Here is a 27,436-nt window from a genome sequence, read left to right as displayed (position 1 = left end):
AAGAGGAGATTAAATATAATAATCAAATCACAAATACACCGTCTTTACGTTGGTGATCCAACAGCGCAGTAGAATGTCTCGGGGTTGAAGGGTAGCTTACGCACTCCTCTGAGATGCTACGATCATTGAACGTACGTAAAAAAAATTTATGTTATAGCTAAAATTTAGTGCAAATTTCCTAAAAAAAAAACTTCGAGACGATTAAAACAAGGTGCTAAAAAATTGAAGGTTTTAGAAAAAAATTGCAATCCCCTCAATGACCTCTTTAAGAATATATATATTTTTTGTTTTTAGGATCACAGTTAGCAGTTATCTTCAAGTCTCTACTTAACTCTATTATTACATGGAGGCACCAATAAGTTAAAAATTCATATGGGTTAATTCAGAAAATATGTCAGCTTTGCACCAAATTTCAGCCGATTAACATGTTAGATTTGTATGTGTATGCTGTGCGCACGTTCAACTGCGCTTCTTCGACTGCGCGTGCTCCCTATGGGCACAAGGCGATACTTACTTTGAGCGAGTTGTCACTGGGGGCAGGGCGGGGCTTGACGGGGCTTATAGCTGTCTGTTAAACATGAAAGCAACGTGACGTATGCGTTACTATGATATCATAATTAATCTCGCCGAACAATCGGTTAATAAAAGAGCTTTTGCATAACGAGCGATAATCATCCAAAAACTTTCGACTCAGTATGGTAAAAAAATGACATAAATTGACTTCCCTTTTGTTTAAAAACGTTGATCCATATTCCTGTAATGTTAGCAAGCGTGCGGCATTGTTAGATGCTAAATTAAACACGAAGGCGCGCTATATAAGGAAGTCTTCCCTGGGAAGACCTAGGCTCATTTGTCACTCACCGTTGACGTGTGCGGGTCAAATTTAAATGCTGGTAGACGAACAAAAGGAGCTGATGAGATATCTATTGTTTACTTCCACCAGCATGGAGGCATGAGGTAACGTGCGAGCCACCTACTTCGATCTCAAATTTACCGCCACAAATAAAGACAGTTTCCACTGGAGAAAGGAAATACAAATCTCAAAAATGTTTGTATTGTGATGAAGACATAAAACAATTTTGAGGAATGCACCCGCTGTTCACTGCTTTGGAGTAGCTGTAGCTCAAGCTGACTTGACTCAAAGAATTCTACATCACACGACAGTTGATTGACAAATGGTCCAGTGGGACCTAAGGCTCCTTTTAAAGCGCGCCTTCGTGTTTAAATAATTTTGTTGCTTTTTGTTAATTTAGACCTATTATAATTACTTTAAAAAGTCACCTAGGAGATTTACGAGATGATGATCATTTTTAATTATCTTCATCAATTTATTACAGCACAGCAATTTTTTTTTCAACATCAACTAATTCTTTACCTGGATTTTCGCCTGACGTTTGATATCAAAATCATTACGATGCATTTAATAAGAGTGTCTACTAAGAAAGGTAGTTAGCCAAATTACTAAACACTTTTTTTAAAACACTTTGAATCACGTCTAGTTAACTTTATACTTAACGCTTTATTGTCTTAGTATTAGACACGATTTTTATCTCTGTTACAATTGTCACCATTACAAAATTATCATTATAAACTTTTCTGTCACGTTTATTACTGGTGTGCATCAGTTGTAGAAAGTTAGTGCCCCAAATTGAAACAAATAAAAGTCGTGAGTCGTCCTTCACAAAATAATATGCACTGAAAGCTGGGAACAAACCTCACTCATTGCTTCTGATATATCTTTTTCTATCTGTTGCGATTTAGTCAGTTCCTGGAAAAACAGCAAACTATTTTAGACCTTGCAACTATGTAGACTGTCCGCACAACAGTCCAGCGCTCTATCCATTACGCACAACAGTCCAGCGCTCTATCCATTACGCACAACAGTCCAGCGCTCTATCCATTACGCACAACAGTCCAGCGCTCTATCCATTACGCACAACAGTCCAGCGCTCTATCCATTACGCACAACAGTCCAGCGCTCTATCCATTACGCACAACAGTCCAGCGCTCTATCCATTACGCACAACAGTCCAGCGCTCTATCCATTACGCACAACAGTCCAGCGCTCTATCCATTACGCACAACAGTCCAGCGCTCTATCCATTACGCACAACAGTCCAGCGCTCTATCCATTACGCACAACAGTCCAGCGCTCTATCCATTACGCACAACAGTCCAGCGCTCTATCCATTACGCACAACAGTCCAGCGCTCTATCCATTACGCACAACAGTCCAGCGCTCTATCCATTACGCACAACAGTCCAGCGCTCTATCCATTACGCACAACAGTCCAGCGCTCTATCCATTAAGCTAACTGGGAGGCGACCAATAACTGTTGATAAGCTCATTTGACGGCTACAATCTCCAACTAAGAGGAAAATACTTACGCTTTCAACAGAAATTGAAAGTCTCTTCAACTCTTTGTATTCAACTTCTAAAGCTTTGTGCTGCTTTTCCAATGCTTGTTTAGAATTCTTGAGATCCTGCGAAAATATTTGACAACCATGTCGTGTCACATATCTTAACAAAGGATACTTCTCCAAAAAGCTATATATTCAAAATTCAACTAAATAAATAAATAAATAAATAATTTAGCAGCGTCCACTGTTTCCAGATCGAATCGGAATTTGGAATATTGGTTTTTGCGGAGGGAGGAGAAACCAGAGGACCCGGAGAAAAACCCTCGGAGAAAGGATGACAACCAACAACAAACTCAGCCAACATGTGACGCCAGGTCCGGGAATCGAACCCGGGCCACAGCGGTGGGAGGCGAGTACTCTCACCACTGCGTCACCCCTGCTCCCCAACTATAAACGATAGACTTCCAGAGAATCAAGTTTTAGGGAATAACCTGTAGTATTTGTTACGTTTAACCCCAAAGACACGTGCGTTAGATCACCCTACAAGTATCAAGGCTCGCACTTTGATTAGGTTACCCCTTGACCCAGTAAAATGACTGAGCAGGTATCTGTTTAGAAGCGAGCACACCAATAAGTATGCTATCGCATATCCCAGCCATGTGGTAGTGTCTATTATTAAATATTTGGTATCTTAATATGAGCTGCTGTACAACTCGGTACTCACATCAATCTCTGCTCGCTGTTCCGTTAACATTCGCTGAGCCTGAAGAAAGCAAACACAATAAGCAAACCAATGTGAGTTTCTCTTTATTCAGAACGAAGCATGACAATACTTTGTCACTGGCTCCGCACAAAACCTTTCTTCGAAATGAAGACAAAACTGAAACTCAAAGAGCATAATCCTTCCACAAACACGAGTGAGCAAAGCGAACATTCATAAAAACGACGTTTACATTTCGCTTTGGAAACTACCGAGTGTAACATGAACACGTAGTTCCAGACTGCTCCACAAAGCTAATGCTTTTGTTAATATTTTAATGCCTCGGAGAACATATTTGTACAGATTCTACGGACAATTTAACTCCTTACCTCCTCTAGTTTACCATCTTCCTTCTCTTTATCTTTCTGTAACAAAATAAAAGTAATAAAATTCAACACCAAAAAACCCGAAAAAGACCAGATAAAGAGAAACATTTTGTGAAATGGGAACGCTCTTAGCAGTTTCATAGTCAAAATTTGTCATCGTAACATTGAAAATGGATCTAACGATTAATCTTCGCATTTGAAAGAGTAGTTACACTTTCCTGGACTTAAAAAAAAAAAACAGTTTAATTCATCTTAATATGCATGAAGACATGCTTAATGAAATAGCTTACTCTTGATGAGATAAACTTCGAATGAAAACGCCCTTTAGAGTTAAATATCCTTATCTGACCTCAATTACACAAGGTACTTGCGACTGTCAACCTTCGCTAGGTATTGATTTTGGAAATAGTTTCTTTAGAATTCATCTTTGTACCATAACAATTTTAAAATTGCAGTTAATACATTTTGATATTTAAGCAACTTCATGTATAAAATACAATTGCAAGGGTCTAAAGTAGGCTCACGAAAATGTGTTGTGATTTGTTAGCTGTATATTTTGATCAAATATATAAAGGATGGTATCCATAACCCGAACACAAGCCTGCTATAAGAGAAGCTACACTCCTTCAGTACAAACCTTGCTCATCACTTTATTCAATGCTCCCTTTAAACCTTTCTTTTTCTTGTCAGGGCTGTTGTTTAAACTGTCAAGTGATTCCTACATTTGATTTTATTAGTTAATAATTAAAAACTACACTTAACGAGTCCTTCAAGAGCCAGCTTTCATTACCCCAACATAATAGTTTGATTTAATTTATGCAAACTATTTTACCAGTTGACTTCCATGAGCCCAGACCTTTCTTTTCGCTTCTAATTCCAACTATTATTAAATGCATAATTTTACTTTTAAATCAAATTTACAAAAAAAAAAAAAAACAAACAAACAAAAAATCACTTCAAGAAAACATTAACTTACTTTCAAAAAAAGTAAAAATGTTGCAAAGCATGAAACATTTATATTTTAACCGAGGCTAATTAGTTCATTTTTATTTGTTGGAGGTCCTTAAAATCTTACCTAAGAAATTGTAAATGATAAACTTACAAACTAATTATGATTCCTCCGCAAAAAGATAACATGGCATTTGCTTCACCAAAAATGTGAGTTACAAAAACATCACAATCAAATGGCTTTAGCATGTGTCAAATTCTGCTCTCGAGATAGAAGTCTTTACAATGCTAGATTGAAAGGATGATCATTTCACATTCTTTGAGATCTTTAGCCTTAAGCTTTTAACTGAAGAAGTTGACAAATTCTGCCAAGTACCTGACAGTGTGTCAACCATTACCCCTCCTCCCCCACACCTACCCCCACCACCCCCCCCCCCCACACACACACAATGGTACCGTTTGCGTGCGGCCTTTGCACTACTCGCATGGTAAAACAAAATAGAAAATAGAATAGAGCACTGTTGACAGACCTGTGATTTTCCCAGGTCATTGTTTGCCTTGGTTAAGGCCTCTTCAAGTGACACCACCTTCTTCTTCAGTTCTTCCTCAGAACTTTGAACTTTGGCAAGCTCACCCTTGGCTGTTTTCAAATCATTATCACGTTCAGCAATTTCTTTGACTGAAGTTTCCATTTGCTGCTTGCACTTTATAAGATCTTTTTCAGTGGATTCTAGCTTGGAAATTGTATCAGTAGGTTCTCTATCTTGTGCTCTTAGCACTTCAAGTTCTTTTTCAAGATTTCTTACTTTATCACTGTCTTCAGAGACTGTAGATTTTGCGAGCTGTTCCTGTAATTCAGAGAACCTTTGCTTTGCTTCACTTTCAGCTGCCCTGGCATCCTTGAGATGTTGCTCTAAAGATGCTATTGTGTCCAGCTGAGATGAAGCTGATCCTGTGGTCTTTTGAAGATCTCCTTCCAATGTTGATATTTTATCATTGGCCTACAATACAAGATGGTCTGTTAACAACTGGGTTTCTATATTTTCCAATGCACAAACAAAACAAACATATCGAGAGTATTACAAGCTTATCATTAAATGGACTTAGCAGTGGATCCACATCCCATTAGGATCAATTTAGAATCTAAAATGGTAATTTTGTGTGCAGAGAGGAAAGAGAGAGATCCTTGAAAAAATAATTCATCCTTTCAAAGGGGAACAAACCCACTTTAAATAAAGTGAGGTTTAGGAAGAGCCTTGACCACAGCCACACCAGTGTAAGGCAAGCGATCTCACTCCTACGCCCTCCACTCTCATATAAATCTCTAGCATCCATTTTGGTCCAAAGGCATTGTCCAAGATGTGCCGTCTTACTCAGCAAACATCATAGTTGCAAAATATCAACAGGTCAGGTTTATTAATAGACATCTGATGAGAAATATCAATTTCTATGGCTACCTCTTTGAGCTCCCTCTGAGTTCGTTCCACAATCTTCTGCCAGTTGTCCATTTCAGATTCAACATTATCTTCTAGTTTTTTGAGCAAGGACTCCTGAGACAAGACAGCACACAAACCAAATTAGTACAATTCCTTAACTAGCTAGGAGATGCTTTCTTCCCACCGAAATATCTGTTTCAATTATTAGATCATGTGTTTTAGAAATATTTTAGCCACAGCACAGTTAGACCTTGAAGTTATGACCTCATTACTTACGGTTTCTTGAAGTGTGACTTTGTAATGAGCACATTCTGCTACCAAAGTGTCTTTTTGTGCCTGCACTTCTTTAAACTTCCTGGTAAGCTCTTCCAGCTACAATGAAAAATATTTCAAAACTCAGGGGGAAAACAAAAATATGCCTGTGACAATTTAGTGGCAACAATTTAGGCAGTTAATACTGACCTCTTCACTATCACCAGAGGATTTAGATGCTTGTTTTTCAAATTCCCCAAGCCATTTCTTGTATGGCTAAGTGACAAAGAGACAAATGTATAGGATGTAAGTACCATCACTAGTTTAACACTGCCCTAGAACTTTATCTGGCAACTAACATTGAAGTTCCCAATGCTGAATAGACTACTGTAGTAGTCTATTATACAGAGTGCCCAAGTGCCATATTGACAAACTGCAGAGAGTTCAAAATGCAGCCGCCAGACTTGTTGTTATGCAAGGCAAATTTTGCCACATAACACTGGTGCTCTGTCAGCTGCATTGGCTTCCTGTCTCATTTCGTATTAATTTTAAGGTTCTACTTTTAACTTTCAAAGCCATTCGCAAATCCGCACCGTCCTATATCAATGATCTTGTCAAAATTAAGCCTTTAAATTCAAGATATTGACTGCGTTCTAATGACGGAATACTGCTATCTTACCGGAATTTTAAAACTTTAAAAACCCTAGGCGACCGTGCTTTCGTTGTTTTGGCACCGAAACTCTGGAATGATTTACCTTCGGAAATTAGAAAGGCTAAATCTGTCAACACTTTTAAAAAACTCTTAATTAAAGACACATTTTTTTAGTAAGGCTTTTTATGCTTAGTTAGCTTAGCTTTTAATATTTTATACTATACATGATGTAACTGGCATCTATTACAGAGCATTGTTGTAATGATGTCATTAGTATTTACTTCATGCATTGTTGTAATGATGTAATTAGTATTTATTCCATACATTGTTGTAATGCGCAGTTCATCATCCCGTCATGGAAACTGCGCAATATAAATCCATAATTTTATTTTTTATTTTATTTACTGAAAAGGCAGTTTGGCTCCAAGGCTGGAAATCCCAAAAGAAGACTCTCTTTCCTTCTAAAAATGGTCACCACTAAATAAAAGTCTATAAAGATAGTCTCTTTCTGTTATCCTCGTACCTTTATCAATCCTCACAAACTACTCAAAACACTATTAAGAAATATTAAAAGCCTACAGCAGAGGAAGCAAAACACACTTCAATAATTTTACTTATAAGCCTTTAGGGTATTTCACTCACCAATGTGGAGTCTACCATAACATTTGGATGAACTCTACAAAGAACAGCCTGCAAAATGTTGAAAATGTATCATCAGTTGGGCATCTATGGCTAAAAGTGTTTAATGCAAAACAAGTAAAAACAACAACAACAACAACAGCAACGGATAAAACAATAACCTTTGTTTCATTTTGTTCTTCAAGCATAATAGTCTTGTTTTCACCCTATCAACAACAACAACAAAGCAAGATTCTCAAAATTACAAAAAGAAATTAATGCTACAAGTTTTTCATTTTTTTTGTTACTGTATAACTTGACTTTAACCCATTAACGTCCAGTGCACCCGTATGCGCCCATGGGGACCCACACCCTTTCTACGCCCTGTGACGTCATCAATTTTAACTCTGGAGCACGAATTCGAGCATGTACTTGAACGGGTTGAAAATATCTTGCAGACGATACCAGAATGAGCGCAATTGAGTGGAGGAGATTGGAGAAATAGCCAAAAAACCGTGTCACTTTGACTGGAAAATCTGCACGAAGATCGTCTTTCACTACCCACCTACCTTTCCGAGCATGTGCTTTGAAAATAATGAGTAGTTTCTGAAAAATCTCTCCACCAAAATGAAGCCTACTCAATTTCCAGCAAGTGAGGAGAAACTTTAGGCAAGGAGAGGGGAAAAAAAGGGCAGGAGAAAGAGAGAAAAGTAGAAGTCGTAAGTGGGGCATGACTTTTCAACCCAAAAACTACGTCGAAATTTTGCTCTCTGCGCGTGCCCGAGATTTTCAGGCCGCCATTTTGCATTTGGATCGAAAGGCCGTCGAGTGCACGAGCTGTCAAGTGGTTTTTGGTAAGTTCGAGCCTTTAAAACCCCAACAGTGACCCGAAATCTGCTGGACTAGCTTCAAAACACAGTTTTCCACAAAAGCTGCCGCCATTAATGGGTTAAGTCACCTTGAACCCCAAACATTGTTCCCAAAACAAACTAAAAAAAAAATTAACCAGTCAAATGAAACTTCCAATATGTTTTCTTTTGTAGATCATGGCTCTGACCTCTGAAACCAGAGAAAGGAGTTGTTTTGTTTTCTCTAGTTTATCAGTGTCACTGCAAGGTGATCATACCTTGACACTTTCTACAGCACTCTTGACTTTACTGTTTACACTTTTTTCCATGTTAGACAACGCATCCATTGCCTTCCAGTTCTTTTCCCGCAATTCCTAAACATCCCAAAAAAGAAATAAAAGAGTAATGCATTAGCACATGTGAAAGGGACATAGGAGTCTTCTGATCCAGGTAACTGTTATGAGCAGTTAAGAATCAGTTCAGTTCTATCCTAAACAAAACTTGTATCATCTCTTTAGATGGAAAAAATGGTTTATAAGATTAAAGTATTTCCTAAATCAAGACTCAGACACATAAATTGCTCACAACGAACCTACTGTACACATCCCTGGCTGTAAAATATTTCACAACCAAAAAAACGCAGCATGTCATACTACTTCTACAACAATACAACATACAACACACCACAACAAACACAGCATGTCATACTACTTCTCAAGCAGCACTTTTGAGTAAAGCTTTATTACAGAACTGGTGAGCACAAATCAAGTTGAAAACTTTTCTTCATCTAAACTTACATTATTCTTATCCTTTTGCTGTTGTATAACATTTTCTAGTTTGCTACATTCTTCCTTTTTCTCCTCAAGTTCTTCAGTGAGTTTTGTTATTGCATCGTCTTTTTCCTTCACACTGAAATTAAAGGAGGAGGTTTATCATAAAGTTTAAAAGAAACTAATGGAAGTAAACTTTTAGTAACTCATACACAACAACTGAATGTACAAAGCATCACAGAGCAACTTTCACCTGGAATCAAAACATTTCACGATGTTCTGCTAATTGTACCTGTTAAGGTTGGGACAGACAAGTGACAAGCTGCTGTGTTTGTTTTCTGCAACAAACCCTTCTGTGAGTATTGCTTCTAAAGAAAGTTCCTTGTTTTCATGCTGCTATCAAAGGCACAAATTCAAACTAGTTTGAATTCATGCAAGGAAAAGATTTTTTCACAGTGCAATGATTTCAATTGCCAATAGAAACTGTCCCAATGTCATCTTTTTTGACCTGTAGGGGTTTTCACCCAACATACTTAGACAGTCATCTCCTTTCTATTCAATCTCCTCATCTCTTCCTGCTTTTTGAGAGCATCCTAGCGGTTCTAATGAGAAAGTAATCACTTACACATCACTCTGTCCATTAGCAACAGCATCATTTGCTGCCTGTAAACAAAACAAACATCAGGAAATGTTTACTGTTACTGAACCATATCAATACTTGTTACTAACATTGTTTAGTGTTTGTATTTTAATGAAACACAATATGTTCCTGCAACATGAACAGAAAAAAGAGCACTGCATTATACAGACAAAGAGGATTTCAAAAAGAAAAGAAACTTGTGCAAGCACATCCAGAAATGAAGGGGGAAAGTATAATAGAGATTCAATTTCTAAGTGGATTTTAAAGAATATGAACAGAAAAAAGACTCGGAAGAGAAGGTGTCAGCCGAGCATCACATGCAAACCTGGCACACTTGTCAGGTTTCCTCGACATTTTATCACAATCCCAGCTTACTCTGTGTTGGAAAAAGGTGGGAGTGAAGTAATCCCTTAGAAAACAAGATCCTTGTCATACTAAAGGAAAGGAACAAAGCTAAGCCTTGATTTTGATATGATGTTGTTGTTATAATTCTAAACAGTCTGATCTTTCACTTTAAAAAAGGACAGTATGACTTGAGACTGTTGTGTTAATGATTAAAGAGGAAGACGATTGTTACCCACATGCACAAGATTTTTGTTGAGATCTGTTTACGACTGGATGGGAGAATGTTGTAAACATGTTATGAGTGAAGAAGTTGTTAATAATGTTAATAAGTGTCTGGCAGAAGGTCTTAGTACCTTGGCTGCCTCAAGAGCCTTATTAATTTGCGCCTGAGCATTTTTCTCAGCATCATTTACGGCTTCCATAGCCTTCCAGTTCTTCTTTCGAAGCTCCTGAGTTACAAAAGAATACTCAATTGTATCAAAAAGGTTTAGCACTGACAACTCAGCAGTGAAAGAGGTCTCTCAAGGTATACCCTTCCAATTCCAAGATTAAGATCAAAATGGTCCTTACGGATATCTATTGTTCTTGGTCAGGTAGTTCATACACAGGGTAAAGATTTAATTTCCTTTTATAGCTCTGCAAAGGAATTGTTCTTGGGTATTTTTTCCCCATTAGTTTCAAGTCATATTTAAATAAAACCCAATAAATCCTTAGCCCTTACACAAACTCTTGTACATGATAAATCAAAGCCAACATTAACTTTTAATCTTCGATTTACATGAACCTCCTTTCGAAAAACCCAACCCAACCCTATTGTCTATTGTCCTCATGGGTCTTTATAACTTCTTATAAATATTCTTCTACTGTAAGAGAGGAGAATCTGAAGATTTGATGTGTGAGGATCAAGAACATGAGATGGAGAGTAAGCAAAAACTTGCCATAGTAGAAATGACAATTTAAAAAAGTACATCATTTAAAAGATATGTTTCTAACTGGGCCTCTACGGAAACTGCTGTGGTCTTGTATGTCTGTCCCTTCTGTCTCTTCACTTACCCCTTTCCACCCTAACATTGGAATGCATATTCTCCATACTGTTCCCTATACATTTCCTTAAGTGCAGGCAAGGAGAAATTGCTTAGCAATCAAGAGCTTCTTCAGTTAGCGATCATTTCCTTTATTCTCTTGACGTCAGTGTGTGATTCAGGGGTGATATCGTAAGGAGAAATTAGATGCTGGTCACTCTAAGGGAACAAAGGGTTGAAGTTTGCTTTTAATATTTCAAAGCATAACCCTAACAGTGACCAACATCTAAATTCTCTCTACAGTACTGCTGCTAAATCATTCACTGAGATCATAAAAATTAAAAGAAATGACCACCACACTAAGAAGCTTTGATCATTAAAAGAAATGCTCTTGGTCAGTACTGAAAGAAATGTATTCGGGAACAAATGGGGAGAATACAGATACTGATGTTCAGGTACAAAATGGTTTTAATTAATAAGCTTTTAGTACAACTCCCTATGATGGTCCAGGCCCCGGTTGTTCGAAGGATGGATAATGCTATCCAGTGGATAAATCCCTATCCGCTGGATGGCGCAGTACGTTTTGGTAACACTTATCCACTGGATAGTGATTTATCCGTTGGATAGCGTTATCCGCCCTTTGAACAACCGGAGCCAGGTGATTAATTTTGCTCTTAAAGACCAAAAAAAGATAGTCACAGTCTGGGGTATAACATTACAACTTCAGTGCCATTTTTACTTACATTATTCTTGTTCTTTTGTTCATCTAAGAGACTCTTGAGACTGGCAATTTCTTCATCTTTCTTCAACACATTACTATTGAGTTCAGCAATGACATCCTCCTTAACCTTTAGTCTGCATTTCATAAAAAAAAAAAAAAAACATTGCTAAATAAAACCAGTACCATAATTTGAAAAATTATAACTTGTTAAAACCTGAAGTGTTCAATAAATAAAATATATGATAAACACTTACGCATCTTCCTGGATCTTTGCAGAGACATTAGGTTCCTTGCCATTCTATAACATAAATTAAACATAATTACAGTACCACTACACGAAAGGCTGGACTCAAGGGGAATGCTTGCAAACGAGGGACAAAAATTACTTCATTAAAATCTGAAATGGAAAGTTTTCTTTTACCTCAGCAGGTGCTGCACTGCTCACATGATTTGAAACAGAAGTCTGCACACTTTCCCTTGCTAATTTAAGTTCTCCTTGAAGTACCTAAATTATAGTGGTACAAATTCATTACAATATTCCTTTGTCTTTTAAGTTTAATGGAGTATAGATGAGTCTTATCTTGTTAAGTTCACTTAACTCAAACCACTTTATAACTTAAACGTATTGCTACACCACACCCAGATAAAATACTTTTCCACTACAGGTACCGTATTTACCCATGTATAATGCGCGCCTATGTATAATGTGCACCCTTGTTTTAACCTAATTTATCAGAAAAAAAGTTTTTCATGGAAAAAACGACAAGTTAAATATTCGTACAATTATTTATTAAGACAACAAGAATAAGAAATTTACTATATCATTAACATCAATATCTTTCGTCACTTAGTTATTTAAGACATCATTGAAATCAAACTTTAAATAGGACTTCAAGTGAGGCCCAGCAAATTTGACTATTCCATGGCCCAGTAAATATTATGAGGTGAGCAACAATATGTCTCAAAAGTATTGAAGATTTCGTGTCATGTCGTCGTATTTTTAGAATTTTCAAACTAACGCTATGCAATTTTTTGGCCATAAAGTCAAGTAAACAACAATATAACCACGATTAATCCCACTGTGTGCGCTTTGTACATGTAAGAAATCTGCGCGTTTTTCACTTGTAACAGCAAATCAAGTACTGCTTTAAATAAGGCTTTTGTCTTGAAATATTTCTTGCTCACTTTCTTCTTGCTTCTCATTGAAAAATTCCTTGTAACATGAGATCTCTTCACTTGTGGCCAAATTTGCATATCCACTCTGAAATCTGATCCCCCTGCCTGTTTGCATACTTGCAAAAATATTTAGCGATTTTTGTCTTTCCTCTTGATTTTAGAGTAAAAACTTAATATGCACCTATACTTTTTCATTGAAAATAAGTTATTTAATCAAAGCTTTAAATGTGTTACTTTTTTGTTGTGTTTTTAACATATGCAAATCAGGACATGCGTAACAAACAATGGTATCCGTGTATAATATGCACTGCGATTTTGATGGTTATTTTAATTTGTAGAAAAAAAAGTGCGCATTGTACACAGGTAAATATGATAGCCACCCCTTCTGCACTTGGTTAGTTTTATTGTTGACAATTGACTCATTTCCATCTAAACTCTTCCAGGAAACAAATAGAGATTATTGACCCAAACATGTTACCCAAAAAACACTGCAACTTTACTAGATTAAGGTTTCCAGACAAAAAAACTCCAAGATCTTTTTCATCGAGTCACAGCTTACTTGTATCTCTTTATCTTTTTGCATCTTGACTTCCTGTGATTTCTTTAACTGATCTTCTACATCAGCAACTATTTTTTGCAGCTCAGAAACCCTTGCTGTTGCTTCCTGCAGTTTGGCTGTCAAGGAGTGCAAAGCATCTGCTTGGCTGGAGTCAGCTGCTGACAGTTCACTCAGGCGCTTATTCAACTCAGATGTTTTAGCTTCTTCAGCTTTAAGACCTTGTGCTGTAGAGTTCAGATCTTTCTGCAATGCTGTGTTTCTAGCTTGAGACTTCTGAAGTTCTTCATTCACTTCAGCCAGTCGCTTTGATAACACATTCTCTGCTTCTTTCTGTGGAAGAAAATACATCAGTCACTGCTTAACAATTATTCCACGAGTGTGTGTTGGATATGAGATGATAAATAGCCAACAAGGTGTCTAGCTCCGAGTTGGCTATAATCTCATATGCAACAGGCCCAAGTGGAATAATTGTTTTACTAAAAACGTTAAATTAAATTATTAAATTTTTTAACTCCCTTTTAATTTTAAGCTGATGCATACGCTTACCATATTTGTAGATTATGGTATATTGGCTCATATATCATAATGGCTAAGCCAATAAAAAGCCTTGAATTGCATTATCCAGTGATCCAGTTTTTAATAAGTGATATCCCATAGAGGAAAAACAAAGCAAATTTAACACATCACTCTCAATCAAACCCAGACAGACATAACAGCTACTTATTAGCAGTACGCTACAAATCTCTGTTCCGTCTTACCACACTGTTCTGATGAATTGTCAACTGCCGAACTTTCTCCTCACTCTGTGACAATTGATCGATTTTAGTACCAAGTTCTCCCTTAACGTGACGGCACGTTTGCTGTAGTTTGGTCAGCTCTGTAGTGAGAGATTCTTTATCCGCAGTTCTGAAAACAAACAGAAAAGGTAAAGGTGAAGTCAACTCAGTTTCATTGACATGAAATGTCTAGGGGCATAGCTACCCCCTCACCTAAACAGATGCTAGTCCAAAGCAAGGGTATCCACCACCTTATACCAGTTTACACTCCTTGGTGGAGAGAGGCATTGTGGGGGAACAACTTGTGGAGAAAAAGAAATCGTGGTTCAGCCAGAACTAAACCCAACCATTTTGAGTTGAGGTCCAATTTGCTACGCAGGGGCAACTGCACCTCCTAATGGCAAATGTAGCCACACTTTATCGAAGCCTTTCACTTCCACAAGTTACCAACAAGGAATTGCTCCTTACAACATCAACACAACTTTTGGTGAAGAGAAGAAAAAAAGAATATCAAGTACCACATACTGTTTCATTATACAACAAATACTCGAAAAAAAAATTCTAAGAAATCATAGAGAGTGGATGGTAAGATCGCGAGAGTGGAAGGGTACAAACTTTAAAGTGAATATGGAACAGGTGCATGATGAATCTGATACATATGCACTAGAATGTACTCTTTGATTTCAATTTATTACTAACAGTAATCAAACTCATAAACATGACTTGATATACTTACAGTTGAGCTGCTCTCATGGATGCATTCTTCAGTTGACTATTTTCCTATTTACAATACAGTAAAAAAAGACAGCAAGGCTTACAAATAATTTGTTGGGGGCAAGACAGTGGTTGAGCAACAGGTCAAGGCTCAACGCTAACAGTAGCCCGCTAACCACAGACTAGTAGAAATTCAGGTTTGGCTAGTGGTTTTCTATTTCCACCAGCCAGTTTGGCTAGTAAACAAAGTGAAATTGTTGTAACATCTAAAAATGTCACTAGCCACTTGGCTAACTAGGTTGAAAAGTTAGTGTTGAGCCTTGACAGGTGGGAAAATGGAAAAGGGGAGTGTGGGAGAAAAAGGTTTTTTAAGGAAGGTGGGGAAGGGATACAAAAGAAAGTAAGCCAGGGTGGAGAGAGAGAGAGAGACTATGTTCTACTGTGAACAGTGTGAGAACAGTGTGGGAAGGAGAGACAGATCAGCCTGAAACACAATTAGGCTACAGTACTAAATAATGAAGGGGAAGTGAGTAAATGCCTGAGACAAAGGAAATATCCGTTAACAAGGCAAATGGTTCAACTGCTAGGAAGATGAAGGAATAGAGAAGATATCTTTACCTCTTGAAGGCGTTGAATATTTCCCACAGACGAGGATGACATCACATCCTGCAACTGATGCAACTGAGTTTGCAAAGTTTGCACTTCTAATGTATGGCTGTCATGAGAAGCCTGCATGCGAGTTTGGAGAGCTTGGATCTCTTTGGTCTGCAAGGATAGATTGTTTTTGTCACAACATGTCTGCATGATAAACTTAATCAACATCCTACCATTCAATGTATGAGGAGGAAAGAAAGCCTTACTCTAACAGCAAAGCTTGCAGCACCCTTGGAAAGTTTTGGATGAATTACTGGTTAAATCTTTCTCTTTGGAAGCAATGAGCTTTTCAACTTACTTGAGCGGTGATTTTACTGGTTGCATTAGCTTGTTGACTCTTATTTTTTTGTTTTTCTTGTTGTAGTTCATCCCTTGGAGGGAAAAACATGCATTATCACACCATAAATAACTGTAGTTCAAAATTACTAACATCAACTAGTGTGTCAAGACTCTCAATCTGTTCATTGGCTCCAATTTCTTACCCAGACTAGTTAATATGAACTTTCTTACAGGGCTCAACACTAACAGTCGCCTGCTAGCCACAGGCTGGTAGAAATTCAGTTTTGGCTAGTGGTTTTCGATTTCCACAAACCAGTTTGGCTAGTAAACAAACTGAAATTGTCATAACATCGAAGATGTCACTTACTACTTTGCTAGTAAGTTGAAAAGTTAGTGTTGAGCCCTGTCTTAACAAAAGACAAATAATGTCAAACTATCGCATGGACATGTAATTATAGGCATCCTAAAGAGCCTTCATCTGCAAGTACAAAGATGTGAGGTCATCCCCCAAGATAAATTTACCACAATATTTTAATAATTTAATAAAATATATGAGTGTCCTGAAATAATCAGGGTCTGCAAATGATGACCTCAAAAGTGTGTGCACTTCATTAAACAATTGCCGCAAAACAAAATCCAAGCCATTTCAATCACTCTGTCTCAATTATATGCTCAACTGCTATTTCTTTAGGTACTTCTGACTTTGCATTCTTATTTCCCAAGTGCCAATTAGAATGTCCTGTACTGCTACCTTTCAGAATTAAATCGTTTGTCATTCCAATCTCTCCCCAGACCTCGCTATGAATAGCAGTACAAACTTACAAATCAGAAAAAAAGTATCACTACACAAGGCTAAAGAGCACCAGCTCCAGGTAGTTTGTGCATCACAAAATTAAACCTGAACAGATCTACACATTGTTCTTACCTCAGTTCCTTTAACTTATTAGCAGCATTCTGAGATTGTCGACGCTCTGAAAAAAAGATGACATCACTTAGTTTGTAACTTTTAACATCCATTGTGGTTTCATAAAGGAAACCATTTCAACTTTTGAAGGAATCACCCACACATAAAGAAGTCCATTTAATTCACCAGCTCTCTACAGGTTCAAATTCTAAAAGAGGTTCAAAATTGGTTGATGTCAGGTCAAACAAACCCATTAGCAAACCAGCTGTGTGCTATTTTATAAATGAATAAAGGCTGATAGTTTCGAAAGAAACTGTTTGGGGCTGCGTCGGTGGGAGTAACGAAATAATTTGGATATATCAACAAAGTTGAAATGGTAAATTGGCCACCCTAATGATTACAAAAGCTGACGTTTCGAGCGTTAGCCCTTCGTCGGAGCGAATAGAGGAATTGTGGGTTGTGTGTGCTTTTAAAGGCAGAAAATGGAACTACGTTATTGGTGGGTGCATGGCAACGAGAAAAACATGAATAAATTAGTGGAATGAAAAGCGTTCATTGATCCCTGTGGGATTGAGACTGCCGGTTTGAAAGATGAGCTTTTGTTCAAGATTTTTACGGCTTTCTGTGCCACCTAAGTGCAAGGAAAGACCGCAGATTGCCATATGTTGCTTAGAATGATTAGGTGGCACGGAAAGGCGTAAAAATCTTGAACAAAAGCTCATCTTTCAAACCGGCAGTCTCAATCCCACAGGGATCAATGAACGCTTTTCATTCCACTAATTTATTCATGTTTTTCTCGTTGCCATGCACCCACCAATAACGTAGCTCCATTTTCTGCCTTTAAAAGCACACACAACCCACAATTCCTCTATTCGCTCCGACGAAGGGCTAACGCTCGAAACGTCAGCTTTTGTAATCATTACGGTGGCCAATTTACCATTTCAACTTTGTTGATATATCCATGCTATTTTATAAGAATGTCTGAGTTATCAGAAGTTAGAAGTTAATAGAAGCATTCTGGCTTCCAAACTGAAACTCAGTCCCATCTTTCTACCCCATGCGTATAACCACAGAACTACAATATGAGAGCATCTGTAGCTAAGAGTATGGGAATATGACTAAAGAAAATCCTTCAGTTACCAATTTCATTCTTCAATGAGAACCTCTCAGTCAGTAACTGTTCTGCATTTTTCAATATGGATTATGCTATACACCTGTATAATCAAATGATTTCAGATCTCACATACCTTCTGATATCTGGGTCTCTTTTTCCTGAAGCTGTTTCTTCAACAACTCCAATGTATCACCCTTAGAAGATGACTGTGAAGAAAAAGACCACTGCTACATTTATTTAGAAAATACATAAAAATGGACACATTGTCACACTTAAGTGAAACTGTTGCATCTGATTCAGGTAGCAAAGTGACTAACTTTCATCTTGCCATTTAAGGTTCTGATCTACAATCAGCAACAAAATTGTTGTACATGCAAGTGATATTCCTCAATTATCAAACCTTGCATCCTCCACTACAAGTCTTTGGTTAAAACTTAATTCAAGACGAGAGAGCATTTTGTGATTGTTACAAAAGAAGGGAAACAGTTTTTTTTTGTTTATAAAGTGTTTCAGAGAAAACTCAAAAGAAAACATCCTGTGCTGCGAAATGCTCATAAACATTTTTTCACATGCATTGCAAAATATTTGAAGGATATTAAACACAATAGCCTCTATTTTGCAAGAAAACATGCTTGTATACTTGTCCTTGGACATTATCTGTTCTTTGAAGTTCACAATTTCCATCAAGCTTTGCTCTCTGAAAACTGTTTGTATCTTAGAACAGATAATGTCTACATACAAATACCCATACATATTTTCATGCCAAATAGAGGCTACTATTTACATAGCAAGCTAATTTTATTCTGATACCCTTCCTTTCCCTCCTCCTCCCCATTTACAAAAGTGCGCTCAGTTTTCTGTGATCTTACATCATGGAAAGTAGGAAGGTACTGTGGTTGTCTATCGTAAGTTGTTGTCAGCATAATCACCAACTTCCCTACCTTCTTCCACTGACTATTTTCCCCTTGCTTGTTAAGCAGAACATCAATCAGAGATTGAATTTCAGTTGAGTTCAGGTTTGAAACTGTCACCATTTCCATCAGGCGTTTAACACTCACTTCACCTGAATGAGGAGAAAACGCAGAAAAAAAATACGTATATATATGAGAATCTGACGAAAACTTGTACCCTGTTTAAACAAACTACAAGTTTTAAATTCATAAAATATGAAAGGTTAATTTTGTTATCTTTAACCAACTACACATTACAAATTAAGATGGCCTCAAAAATTTTAACATCATTCTGCCTTTTCATTTTAAAAAACTGTATGAGGTCCTCAAAAAGATTCTTGTTTCGCACTGAAGTCATGTTCACAGTCATAGAACTTGTAATCCATTAAAATCACAAAATGCTGGTATCTACTGGATCACAAAACAATAATAACTGAGATACATAGGAGTTATCAAAATTCTTTCAAAGTACCATGGTGATCTAGTTTTAAAAAAAAAAAAATTAAAAAATAACTGGAAATCAGGATACAACAACAGAGTCACAATACACCACCAAGAAGTTCTGGTCAGTCAGCTGAGTGTTCATATCATAAAACAAACACACCTTCTCTACTTAAATTTAGAATTGTTTAATTTTGGAAATAACATCAGCATAATGGGAAATAACTAATAATACCTAGGAGGCCAAATCACTTGTAGGGTGAAATAAGAATATAGAGCTAATTTCTCCATACAGTATCTCACTTGAATCAAATGTTTAAGGTCATGAGAATATAGGAACTGATCACCAATTTGAGAAGCTCCTGATTTTCAAAAAATTCCTCTTTGTCCGTATGAGAGGAAACGCAAAGAGAACAGCATGAAGGAAAAATGACCAAGCCTGACAGTTTTAATTATATAGGAATTTTGATATTTGTAAATTATTTGAGCTGCCTGACCAGTTCCAGTGAAAGATACACAAGTAGGGAAAGTCTTTGTTCTGAGAAAATTCTTAAAAAAAAATATTACAAAAAAATACAATCTTGCCCTACAAAACACTGCAGCCGAGAATTTTCACACCTCTGAAAGCTCAAGGAAAAACATAAGCCTTACATCCTGTTTTTAAACAAAATAAACAACCCACACAAGAATGCTAAATACTTTTGGTTTCCTAAAATAGTTTTACACGACCAAATATTTATTATGAACTGATTAGAGGTTGTCAGCGCAGCAATTTGAAGTGCTATATCCTTACTAAATTCATACAAAAGCATAAATTCCTAAAAAAAAAAGACGCTCTAAATTAGCATCTCGTGAACAGTGCATTTAGTGGTTAAACAATAAAATGTAAATTTTCTTTTGTGTCTACTTGTAAAACGGAAAGGGCATCAAGAGAAGTTTTTATTCATGCATATTTATAACCGCGAGACGAATTTGTTGCTCGATAAATACCTTTCGCTTATATGTGAATCATAAAACACTTTCAGTTCTCAAAATACTGTGTAAACCGACGTCAATTTTCATTATAATGAAATTCATTTCTTCAAAGTGAATTTCTATTCAAATTTTCAAACCCAGACAGAATATTTACGTTGAAAAAAAAGGAGTTAATCAAATGTAATTTGACGCGTTCTTTTGCATGATTAGGTGGAACGAAAATTTCAACAGAGAAGGAAATGCGCCATTTAAAGTTCTAATGAGGTTTTTAATTCGGCCAGTGCAAAAACCAACGTGTCTTTGAGAAAAAGATGTTTGGTCAAGATTACTTTGAAACGTCGTTCAATAACTATAAAATAAAAAATTTTCTTTTTTCAAAAGTAAACATGTAGACAGACAGCGTACCACCACAATATGTCAGCACTGCACAACAGGAAAAACAATACAACGATTTGATTGAATAATTTATACAACATCCAAATATAATAGCGATTGAAGAAACATTTTACTTCCATGTTCCAGTTCTTTTGCCCGATATATTAATTTTTCCCAGACAGTATAAGCGATCTTGGTCTATTTAATCAAATGTGTTCAATTACGATCAATTGAAATAGCATGTTGTACCGCAATTTTCTCTATTTGCCACGTTGACTCTTATCCCGCTCAAGTGTACAACTTTGATTTAAATTCAGACTATTGGTCGATTAGGAAGGTCTTTATGTTTCACTGTAAGGACGTTACAGAATTTATCTAAGCAGATGTTATTATTTCATCATTTGTAGTACTTCTTCCTAACTAGAGGAAGCTTTTGGAAAGTAGCGCAAATAATATTGAGTAGGGGGAAATATAATACGATATCTTACCATTAAATTTCTGCTCACCTTGAATGGGGTCCCTATCTTTCGCAGTTTTGGGTTTGCTTTTAGACTTCTTAGCAGGAGCTCCTGCTTCACTGGTGTTCAGGGTTTTCGGCTGCTCAGTTTCGAAATCCTCTGGTTTATCCGGCTCGCTATCGACCGTAGAATCAACAACTTGGGAGACCATTTCTTCAACCTCACGTGGCTTGTCGAGAATTACACGTCGCTCGGTCACGGAACTCGTGTCTTCTTTTACTACAACTTTCTTCGACTTCTTTTTCCCTTGTCGATCTTTCGTAATTCCAGAGCTTGGCTTCTCTTCGGGTACGGGAATCTTTTCTTCAGGACGATCTGGAAGGAACTCAACATCAAGGACAGCATCAAGATTATTAGATCTAGATATCTCCACATTCGATTCGATCGTTTCCTCCACTTGGAGAGATGAAACTTCCTCCTGGCCTTCTCCATCATCTGAATACTTTTTCTTGCCTTTTCCGAGCTTCTTCCGCTGTTTCACGGGTTTTGTAGACGCAGTGCGAGCCATATAAGCCTCTTGTTCAGAGCGCTGAGCTGCGAGAACATCCTCGTATTTCTCCTCGCGAGTTGCAAAGAGTAGTAACAGAAGTGCAGATAGCACAATTGCTACAACGACGGCAATGATAGCCAAAGTTATAGGATCCACAGACTCCATCTTAACGCTCAAAAGAGCCTTGAAAAAAAAAACAGAAGAAGAAGCTTAGCTTTAGCTCTAAGCTAATACGTTTCTCTTGGAAAAAATTGATCAGAGTTCGAGAAACACGGTAAAAAGTTCAAGGGAAGTTCAATCCCAAACATAGAGCATGCGTCCATTAGTGACTGACGCGTGAAGTAGTTCTAGCCAATGAACATCCAGCACGCCACCGGAAGTACGTAATGATCAGCTGTGCAGACAAAGGGAACTATGTACGAAAGTAAACTACAATTTCTTACATGTTCGAGGCGATTCCAAAGAATAATTTGAGCTAATAATTACAAGAAGAACCTGGAAAAGAATTCAAGGCAATCTCTATACACGATAATCTATTGGAAGGATAATATTATCACCGTTCAGTGAACTAGGAAAATATTTCAAAACCGGGAGCCCTTTGTGTGCCTTGCTTTGGTCACTGATGCTTGCGAACTAGTCTCCACTTGAGGCCGAGGGCCCAATAGCCAGTAGGACAGGCGTAAAAATATATGATTCCTAATTTTTTATATAAATTTCTACCCTGATTCTTTAGGTGAAAACTTTCCTGATAATCAGAAAAGGCGAAAGTAAATACACTTCTCTTACCTCGCTGGTCTCTCGAGTTAATGATTATGGGGCACAAATTGTTGGAAATCTGCTTTAATGAAAGAAGAGCCACTTCTAAATATTTAAGATCTTATGCATCACTTCAGAGGGCCTTGGATCATCAGAGGAGGTTTAGCCTGTTACCCCCTTCAGTCCGTCGGGGCGAGCGAAAAACCGCGCAAACGGTAATTGTGGTTGTTAGGGGAACGGCTTCCATACTTCCTCTTTGCCCCTCCCAGCTATTTTCTTTGGTGCTCACTTTTCCGCTCCTACCCTTCAAGCAGAGGTCTCTTCGATCTCCCCAGAAATGATCGAAGGGACCTCTGCTCGCTGGATATTCCGCTCCTTTTATACTGACCAAGAGTCGGAAGCCTTCGTTGTCATTGCGTAAAAGTAACCCAGATACAAACCGTTCTAACTAGCGTGAAAATGCCGTGGGGCAAACAGGAGTAAAGGTTATTGCATGAATGCGACTTGATTTCTGGAGATATCTCAAGCACAAAAGGGGAACTGGTTTCCGGTAAAGGTTCAGTCACCGTTGTTTCTAGTATGCCCTCGAACATTTCATAAGGTTATTAGAATGGAGGAAATTGCTGTAACTTCCCGTCAAATTTCTCTTGAATGCATTTTTTTTCTCTCTTTAGATGACGTTGAAAAGTTACTACATAATTCTTCTTCTGGGCTACCATTTTCCTCAGCTGGGATTTCATTAATGTGTTCATCAAACTATTTATCCAATCCATTTCCCCAATGCCTATTCTCCCCTTCCAGATTTGTTTCCTTTCTTTGTTCCCCTTTCCTAGAGAGTAGCCATCTAAGGAAAATCTCCTTAAAAAAGGTGACCCAAATAAACTCTAACAACGGCTCAGAACAAGGAAAGTTAATATTTTCTTATAATGATTCTTTGAGCTACTAAGACCTAACTGGGAAAGACAACAAGAACATATACGAAATCAGCCTTTTACCAATTAATAGCATATCTTCGAATGAGAAACTCTTAATATCTCTAAAGCAATAAAATGAAGTGAAAATCAATTAAGCTCTTAGTCTTAACCTACAAACAACATGTTATCAAAATACTAAGCTACTCAATACTTAACATGATGTAAAAAAAAATCAGTATTTATATCAATGGAATCCTAGTCTACTTAACTATCTTTAATAATTGAATCAAACTACTGATTTTTAGGTTGAAATTGCTCTTATTTGCCTGTGATTTTCATGGCCATTAAAATGTTAAAAAATTAAAAGCAAGTCTTTTTTTTTTTATCAAAGATATGCTGATAAAACTGATGTATCTTCTATAACAAAGACCATGACCAAATCAATGGACCCCATTAACAATAACAACAAATATTACATCAAAAGTCTTTCTGTCAAGGCTCCAAGCTCAACCTATTTCCAGGACACCATTTAGCCACCTGGAGTTAACTAATCGTTTACCAACATAAAAGCTTAGTCAACAATCAGAGGACATTTGTGAAATATCCAATGATTTTTTTAATGTAAATTTTCACTAATTTAAATTTTAACTTTGGACCATGAGCATAATATAATACAAATAAAGCCACCTTCAGTGGCCAAAATCTTCTTCTTTAAACCATGGCAGCCAAAATCATCCTGGAGCCCTGACAGTCTGACATATTTTAACAAAACAGTTTCTTAAACAAAAGTTTTCAACAATATTAATCATTTCTTTTTCCTGCTTAGCATGACAATGGTGGCTCATGTTGGTTCTTGTTATTCTAAATAACAATTCTTCACTTGCAAGCAAAACTTGCCAATCAGAAATAATTGTATAAAAAAAAAGTTGAAAGTACCAGTTATGGAAAATACATCAATGTTTTGCACAAATGTAAGGCATCCCTTGAACAACTAACTTACTCTTGGTGCTCTAAAATTGAAGTCTAAACCAACAACATCAACTAAGGAGAGCAATCAGTCAATATTTCTTGTCCTATGCAACTTATTGGAATATTATGAAAAGTCAATTTAGCACTACGACAACTCAATTGCAATCGCATATTTAGACATACAGGTAAACTCATTAACAACCTACAACCTCGGGCCAGATGAAACAATTAACAAAATAATAATCATTGGCTACACATACTTGTAATTAAACCTGAAGAGAAATCACAACCTTCAACTCCAATCAATGGTTAAACTGTAACTTCCTGCTACAATAACACTAAGTTAAAAGCCAACTGGTGACAAAATATACAAGCTATAGGCTCAAGGATATTTCTCTGTAGTAACCTCAAATTTTCTGAACCAATTTACACAAATATGTTCAGCAACTTAAAGAGAAAAACACAAAACTGATCTTAAAAGCTAGAGTATTTAGGGCAGCAAGAGGTTTATCCAGTATCACCTGTAAGTCCAAGGGTTAGGGAAGTTTGGCAGACCTTAGAAAAACAAATAATCAAATTCACCTTCAGACTCTACATGGTAATCATCAACATCACTAGGTGAGTTCCAGTAGAAACTTGAGGTTTCACTGTCACTGTCAAAATAGGCATCATCGTCATCAGAATCTTTCCAATCTGCAAAGAAATCTGTTGGCCAATGTTCTTTACACAGTCTTTGTAAAATCAGCTGTGGTAGCTTCATGGTTTGAAGGGTATAGGAGCCTATCTTGTCACTTAAGGTGAGGCTTTTCACTTTCTGCCACTTGTTGGACCGTGCATTGTACTTCACAGCATCACAGGAGAAAGACGTGGTCTCAAGCCTGAGAGGAACAGTAACTTGGTTTTTAACAATGATAACATTGTTGACTGGACAGTGAGGGTAAGGTAGTTTTGCAATGGGTTGCCATTGGTTGATACTAGGGGTATACACCTCACAGCTGGTGGTTTGAACTCCACTTGGATCAATTCCTCCAATGGCATAGATCTTGCCACTCCAGTACACACATCCTGGCATTGATCTGGCTTCTCTCAAACAAGCAACATAAGACCAAGAATCTTTATCTGGGTCATACCTTTCAACACTAGAAAGTGTTGTATCTCTACGTTCGAGATACCTCGTTCCTCCACCAATAATATAAATGTGTGACTCAGTTGTAACACAACCAGACTTACATCTGGGTGTATCAAGTCCTGCACAAATGCTCCACTCATCCAGTTGTGGATTGTAACACTCCACCATACCAGAGCAATCAGATACTTGCCACCCACCAATGTAGTACAAAAGGTCATTGAAGGCAACAAGGGATCCCTTCACTTTAGGCGCTTCATGGGATGACTTTACTTTCCAATCAAGTTGGACTCTAACTCCTGGTATAGAACACAGTTTCTTTGTATCGTCAAAATTCAAGGCACTGACCCTCTTCGCAGCTTCAGTTCCATACTTTAGACCTCCAACTAAATAAAGTGTTCGTCCAATAACAGCCAAATGTGGACTGTACTGAAAGAATGACAAATCTGGCAAGGAAAAAAGCTCCTTTTTCTTGAAATCATAACAAAATGCCCTACGGCAGTCTTCAGTTCCAACTCCTACAAGAACATCATGCATCTCTGTTGATGGCCTCACCTGCTTCTCTGCAAGAGATTTTATATCCTTTGATTTCTTGGATTTCCTTGTCCACTTTCTTTTTTTCACTTTCTTTGGGGCAGGAACACAAAGAGATGTAGTTTCCTTCACTAGTGGTTCTTTACTTGACTGAAGGAACCCTTTTGGAAGAGAGGCCATTCGTAGGTGCTTCAGTAATTCTGGTAAAACAGGGGCGCGATTGGCCTCATCATGTTTAACCCATTTCAACACACATTGATAAACCTCCTCCTCTTTCTCCACTTGAATCTCATCACTAGATAGAAAGGACACTAAATCCTTTTGTAAAATCGACGCGAATTCTTCATTCTTTACCACGATGGAAAAGTTTACCTTGATAAAATTCTTGGCCTTTCTTGCGAGCAAATCTGCGCCAAACTGCTCTGCTATCTGAAGAACGCTGAAACAGTTATCACTAGCAAGCTGTTTGGAGAGCAATTCTATACAGGCGTTCTTCACTGGTATCACAAGTAAGAAACTGGACGCATGAAGCAGATCTAGAACGTTGTCCTCATCGATGAGAATTTCACGGGTATAGAAATACTCTAGGATTAGCGACATAGCTGTAAAACTAACTGAATGCAGGCGCAAAAGTTTTTGGCTCGATTCCTTCATACCGCTACCGAACATGGTGTAAAAGAACTGGCTATTGGCCGCCAAAACACAACGATGTGTCGTGAGTTGACGACCCTCCACCTCAAGGATGACATCGCAAAAACCCGATTCTCCTTCGACTCTGAATTTGTTTAACAAAGATAATGTATTGCTCTCTTTTCCCTTGTACATAGTTCCACCAGGAGTATGTAAACTGATCCCCTCAAGTCTCTCATTGTCTTGTAGCTCGAAAAGATTCGCTAGACTTGGTTGGTTTTCGATTTTCATGCTAGTCGCCATGATGGTTTGAGAATCGCAATGAATGGTGGGACACAAAGGCAACGTTTCCACGCGGTAATCTATTCGATTTCCCGCCAAAATAATTTTAAGGTTGTTCTCTATGATGACACGTGCAAAAGTCGCATAGACAGGAGTCATTTAGGAGAGTATGTTTTTATGATACACCTTTCGACTTCAGGTCGTCTTGAGTTTATAGAATACAACTAATACAACACTTTGAAAGTGTAGTTAAACCTGTATCAGGAAGTCACTTACGGCGAATTAATGGCGCTTATTTCAGGTTCAGCAGAAAAGGGGTAATATTAAAAGCGATTAAAAATTGTGCACTTAATGTACAAAAACTAGTTAAAATATACTAGAAACATTGGTTTCGGGAGGAAACATATTTTACTTGAAAAGTATGACTGTTCAGTTACAGGTGGAAGACAATACAAACAGGCCGTTGGGACTCACTCAAAGGTGACCAAGTCCGCTTGATAGAGGTCACTGTTAATAGAGGTGAAAATTAGAGTAATTAAGGGGAAAAAATTCGGGAATTCGACAATCGACTGCTTAATCATGACCGCTACAGGTGCGACTG

The 27,436-nt window shown here is 37.5% G+C and overlaps 2 protein-coding genes across 11 annotated transcripts in view; both read right to left on the bottom strand.

The window, feature by feature from the left end:
- LOC111318956 (uncharacterized) overlaps window positions 1–21,928 on the bottom strand; it is a 28,160-nt gene extending 6,232 nt beyond the window's left edge. Inside the window, exons 1-28 of one of the 10 annotated variants that reach the window (XM_088762894.1) lie at window positions 21,105–21,928; window positions 18,817–18,938; window positions 18,009–18,081; window positions 16,783–16,828; window positions 15,877–15,949; window positions 15,543–15,689; window positions 14,947–14,990; window positions 14,193–14,340; window positions 13,435–13,764; window positions 12,121–12,204; window positions 11,954–11,997; window positions 11,722–11,833; window positions 10,310–10,405; window positions 9,597–9,634; window positions 8,999–9,110; window positions 8,480–8,575; window positions 7,536–7,580; window positions 7,378–7,425; window positions 6,294–6,359; window positions 6,108–6,203; window positions 5,853–5,945; window positions 4,926–5,396; window positions 4,085–4,165; window positions 3,451–3,486; window positions 3,086–3,124; window positions 2,389–2,484; window positions 1,715–1,768; window positions 515–568 (exon numbers count right to left, since the gene is read on the bottom strand). In XM_088762894.1, the coding sequence (XP_088619020.1) occupies window positions 515–568; window positions 1,715–1,768; window positions 2,389–2,484; window positions 3,086–3,124; window positions 3,451–3,486; window positions 4,085–4,165; window positions 4,926–5,396; window positions 5,853–5,945; window positions 6,108–6,203; window positions 6,294–6,359; window positions 7,378–7,425; window positions 7,536–7,580; window positions 8,480–8,575; window positions 8,999–9,110; window positions 9,597–9,634; window positions 10,310–10,405; window positions 11,722–11,833; window positions 11,954–11,997; window positions 12,121–12,204; window positions 13,435–13,764; window positions 14,193–14,340; window positions 14,947–14,990; window positions 15,543–15,689; window positions 15,877–15,949; window positions 16,783–16,828; window positions 18,009–18,081; window positions 18,817–18,938; window positions 21,105–21,789 (3,429 nt within the window). In that variant the 5' untranslated portion in view covers window positions 21,790–21,928. The remainder of the gene's footprint in view (window positions 1–514; window positions 569–1,714; window positions 1,769–2,388; window positions 2,485–3,085; window positions 3,125–3,450; window positions 3,487–4,084; window positions 4,166–4,925; window positions 5,397–5,852; window positions 5,946–6,107; window positions 6,204–6,293; window positions 6,360–7,377; window positions 7,426–7,535; window positions 7,581–8,479; window positions 8,576–8,998; window positions 9,111–9,596; window positions 9,635–10,309; window positions 10,406–11,721; window positions 11,834–11,953; window positions 11,998–12,120; window positions 12,205–13,434; window positions 13,765–14,192; window positions 14,341–14,946; window positions 14,991–15,542; window positions 15,690–15,876; window positions 15,950–16,782; window positions 16,829–18,008; window positions 18,082–18,816; window positions 18,939–21,104) is intronic. The other 9 variants (XM_088762896.1, XM_088762897.1, XM_088762898.1 and 6 more) reach the window with 9 other exon arrangements.
- Window positions 21,929–23,285: 1,357 nt separating this feature from the next.
- On the bottom strand, window positions 23,286–26,892 carry LOC111319692 (ectoderm-neural cortex protein 1-like). The gene has a single exon (XM_022922435.2). The coding sequence runs from the start codon at window positions 26,854–26,856 to the stop codon at window positions 24,820–24,822; it is 2,037 nt and encodes a 678-aa protein (XP_022778170.2). The 5' UTR covers window positions 26,857–26,892; the 3' UTR covers window positions 23,286–24,819.
- Between the last annotated feature and the right edge of the window lie 544 nt (window positions 26,893–27,436).

Source organism: Stylophora pistillata, chromosome 6 (genome assembly GCF_964205215.1).
Source record: "Stylophora pistillata chromosome 6, jaStyPist1.2, whole genome shotgun sequence".
Taxonomy (NCBI): Eukaryota; Metazoa; Cnidaria; class Anthozoa; order Scleractinia; family Pocilloporidae; genus Stylophora; species Stylophora pistillata.
Note: the sequence above shows the minus strand (reverse complement) of the source record. Positions and strands in the feature narration are given on the sequence as shown.

Coding starts and splice junctions, on each gene's coding strand:
- LOC111319692 (XM_022922435.2), bottom strand. CDS start 26,856: ATGGCGACTAGCATGAAAATCGAAAACCAACCAAGTCTAGCGAATCTT.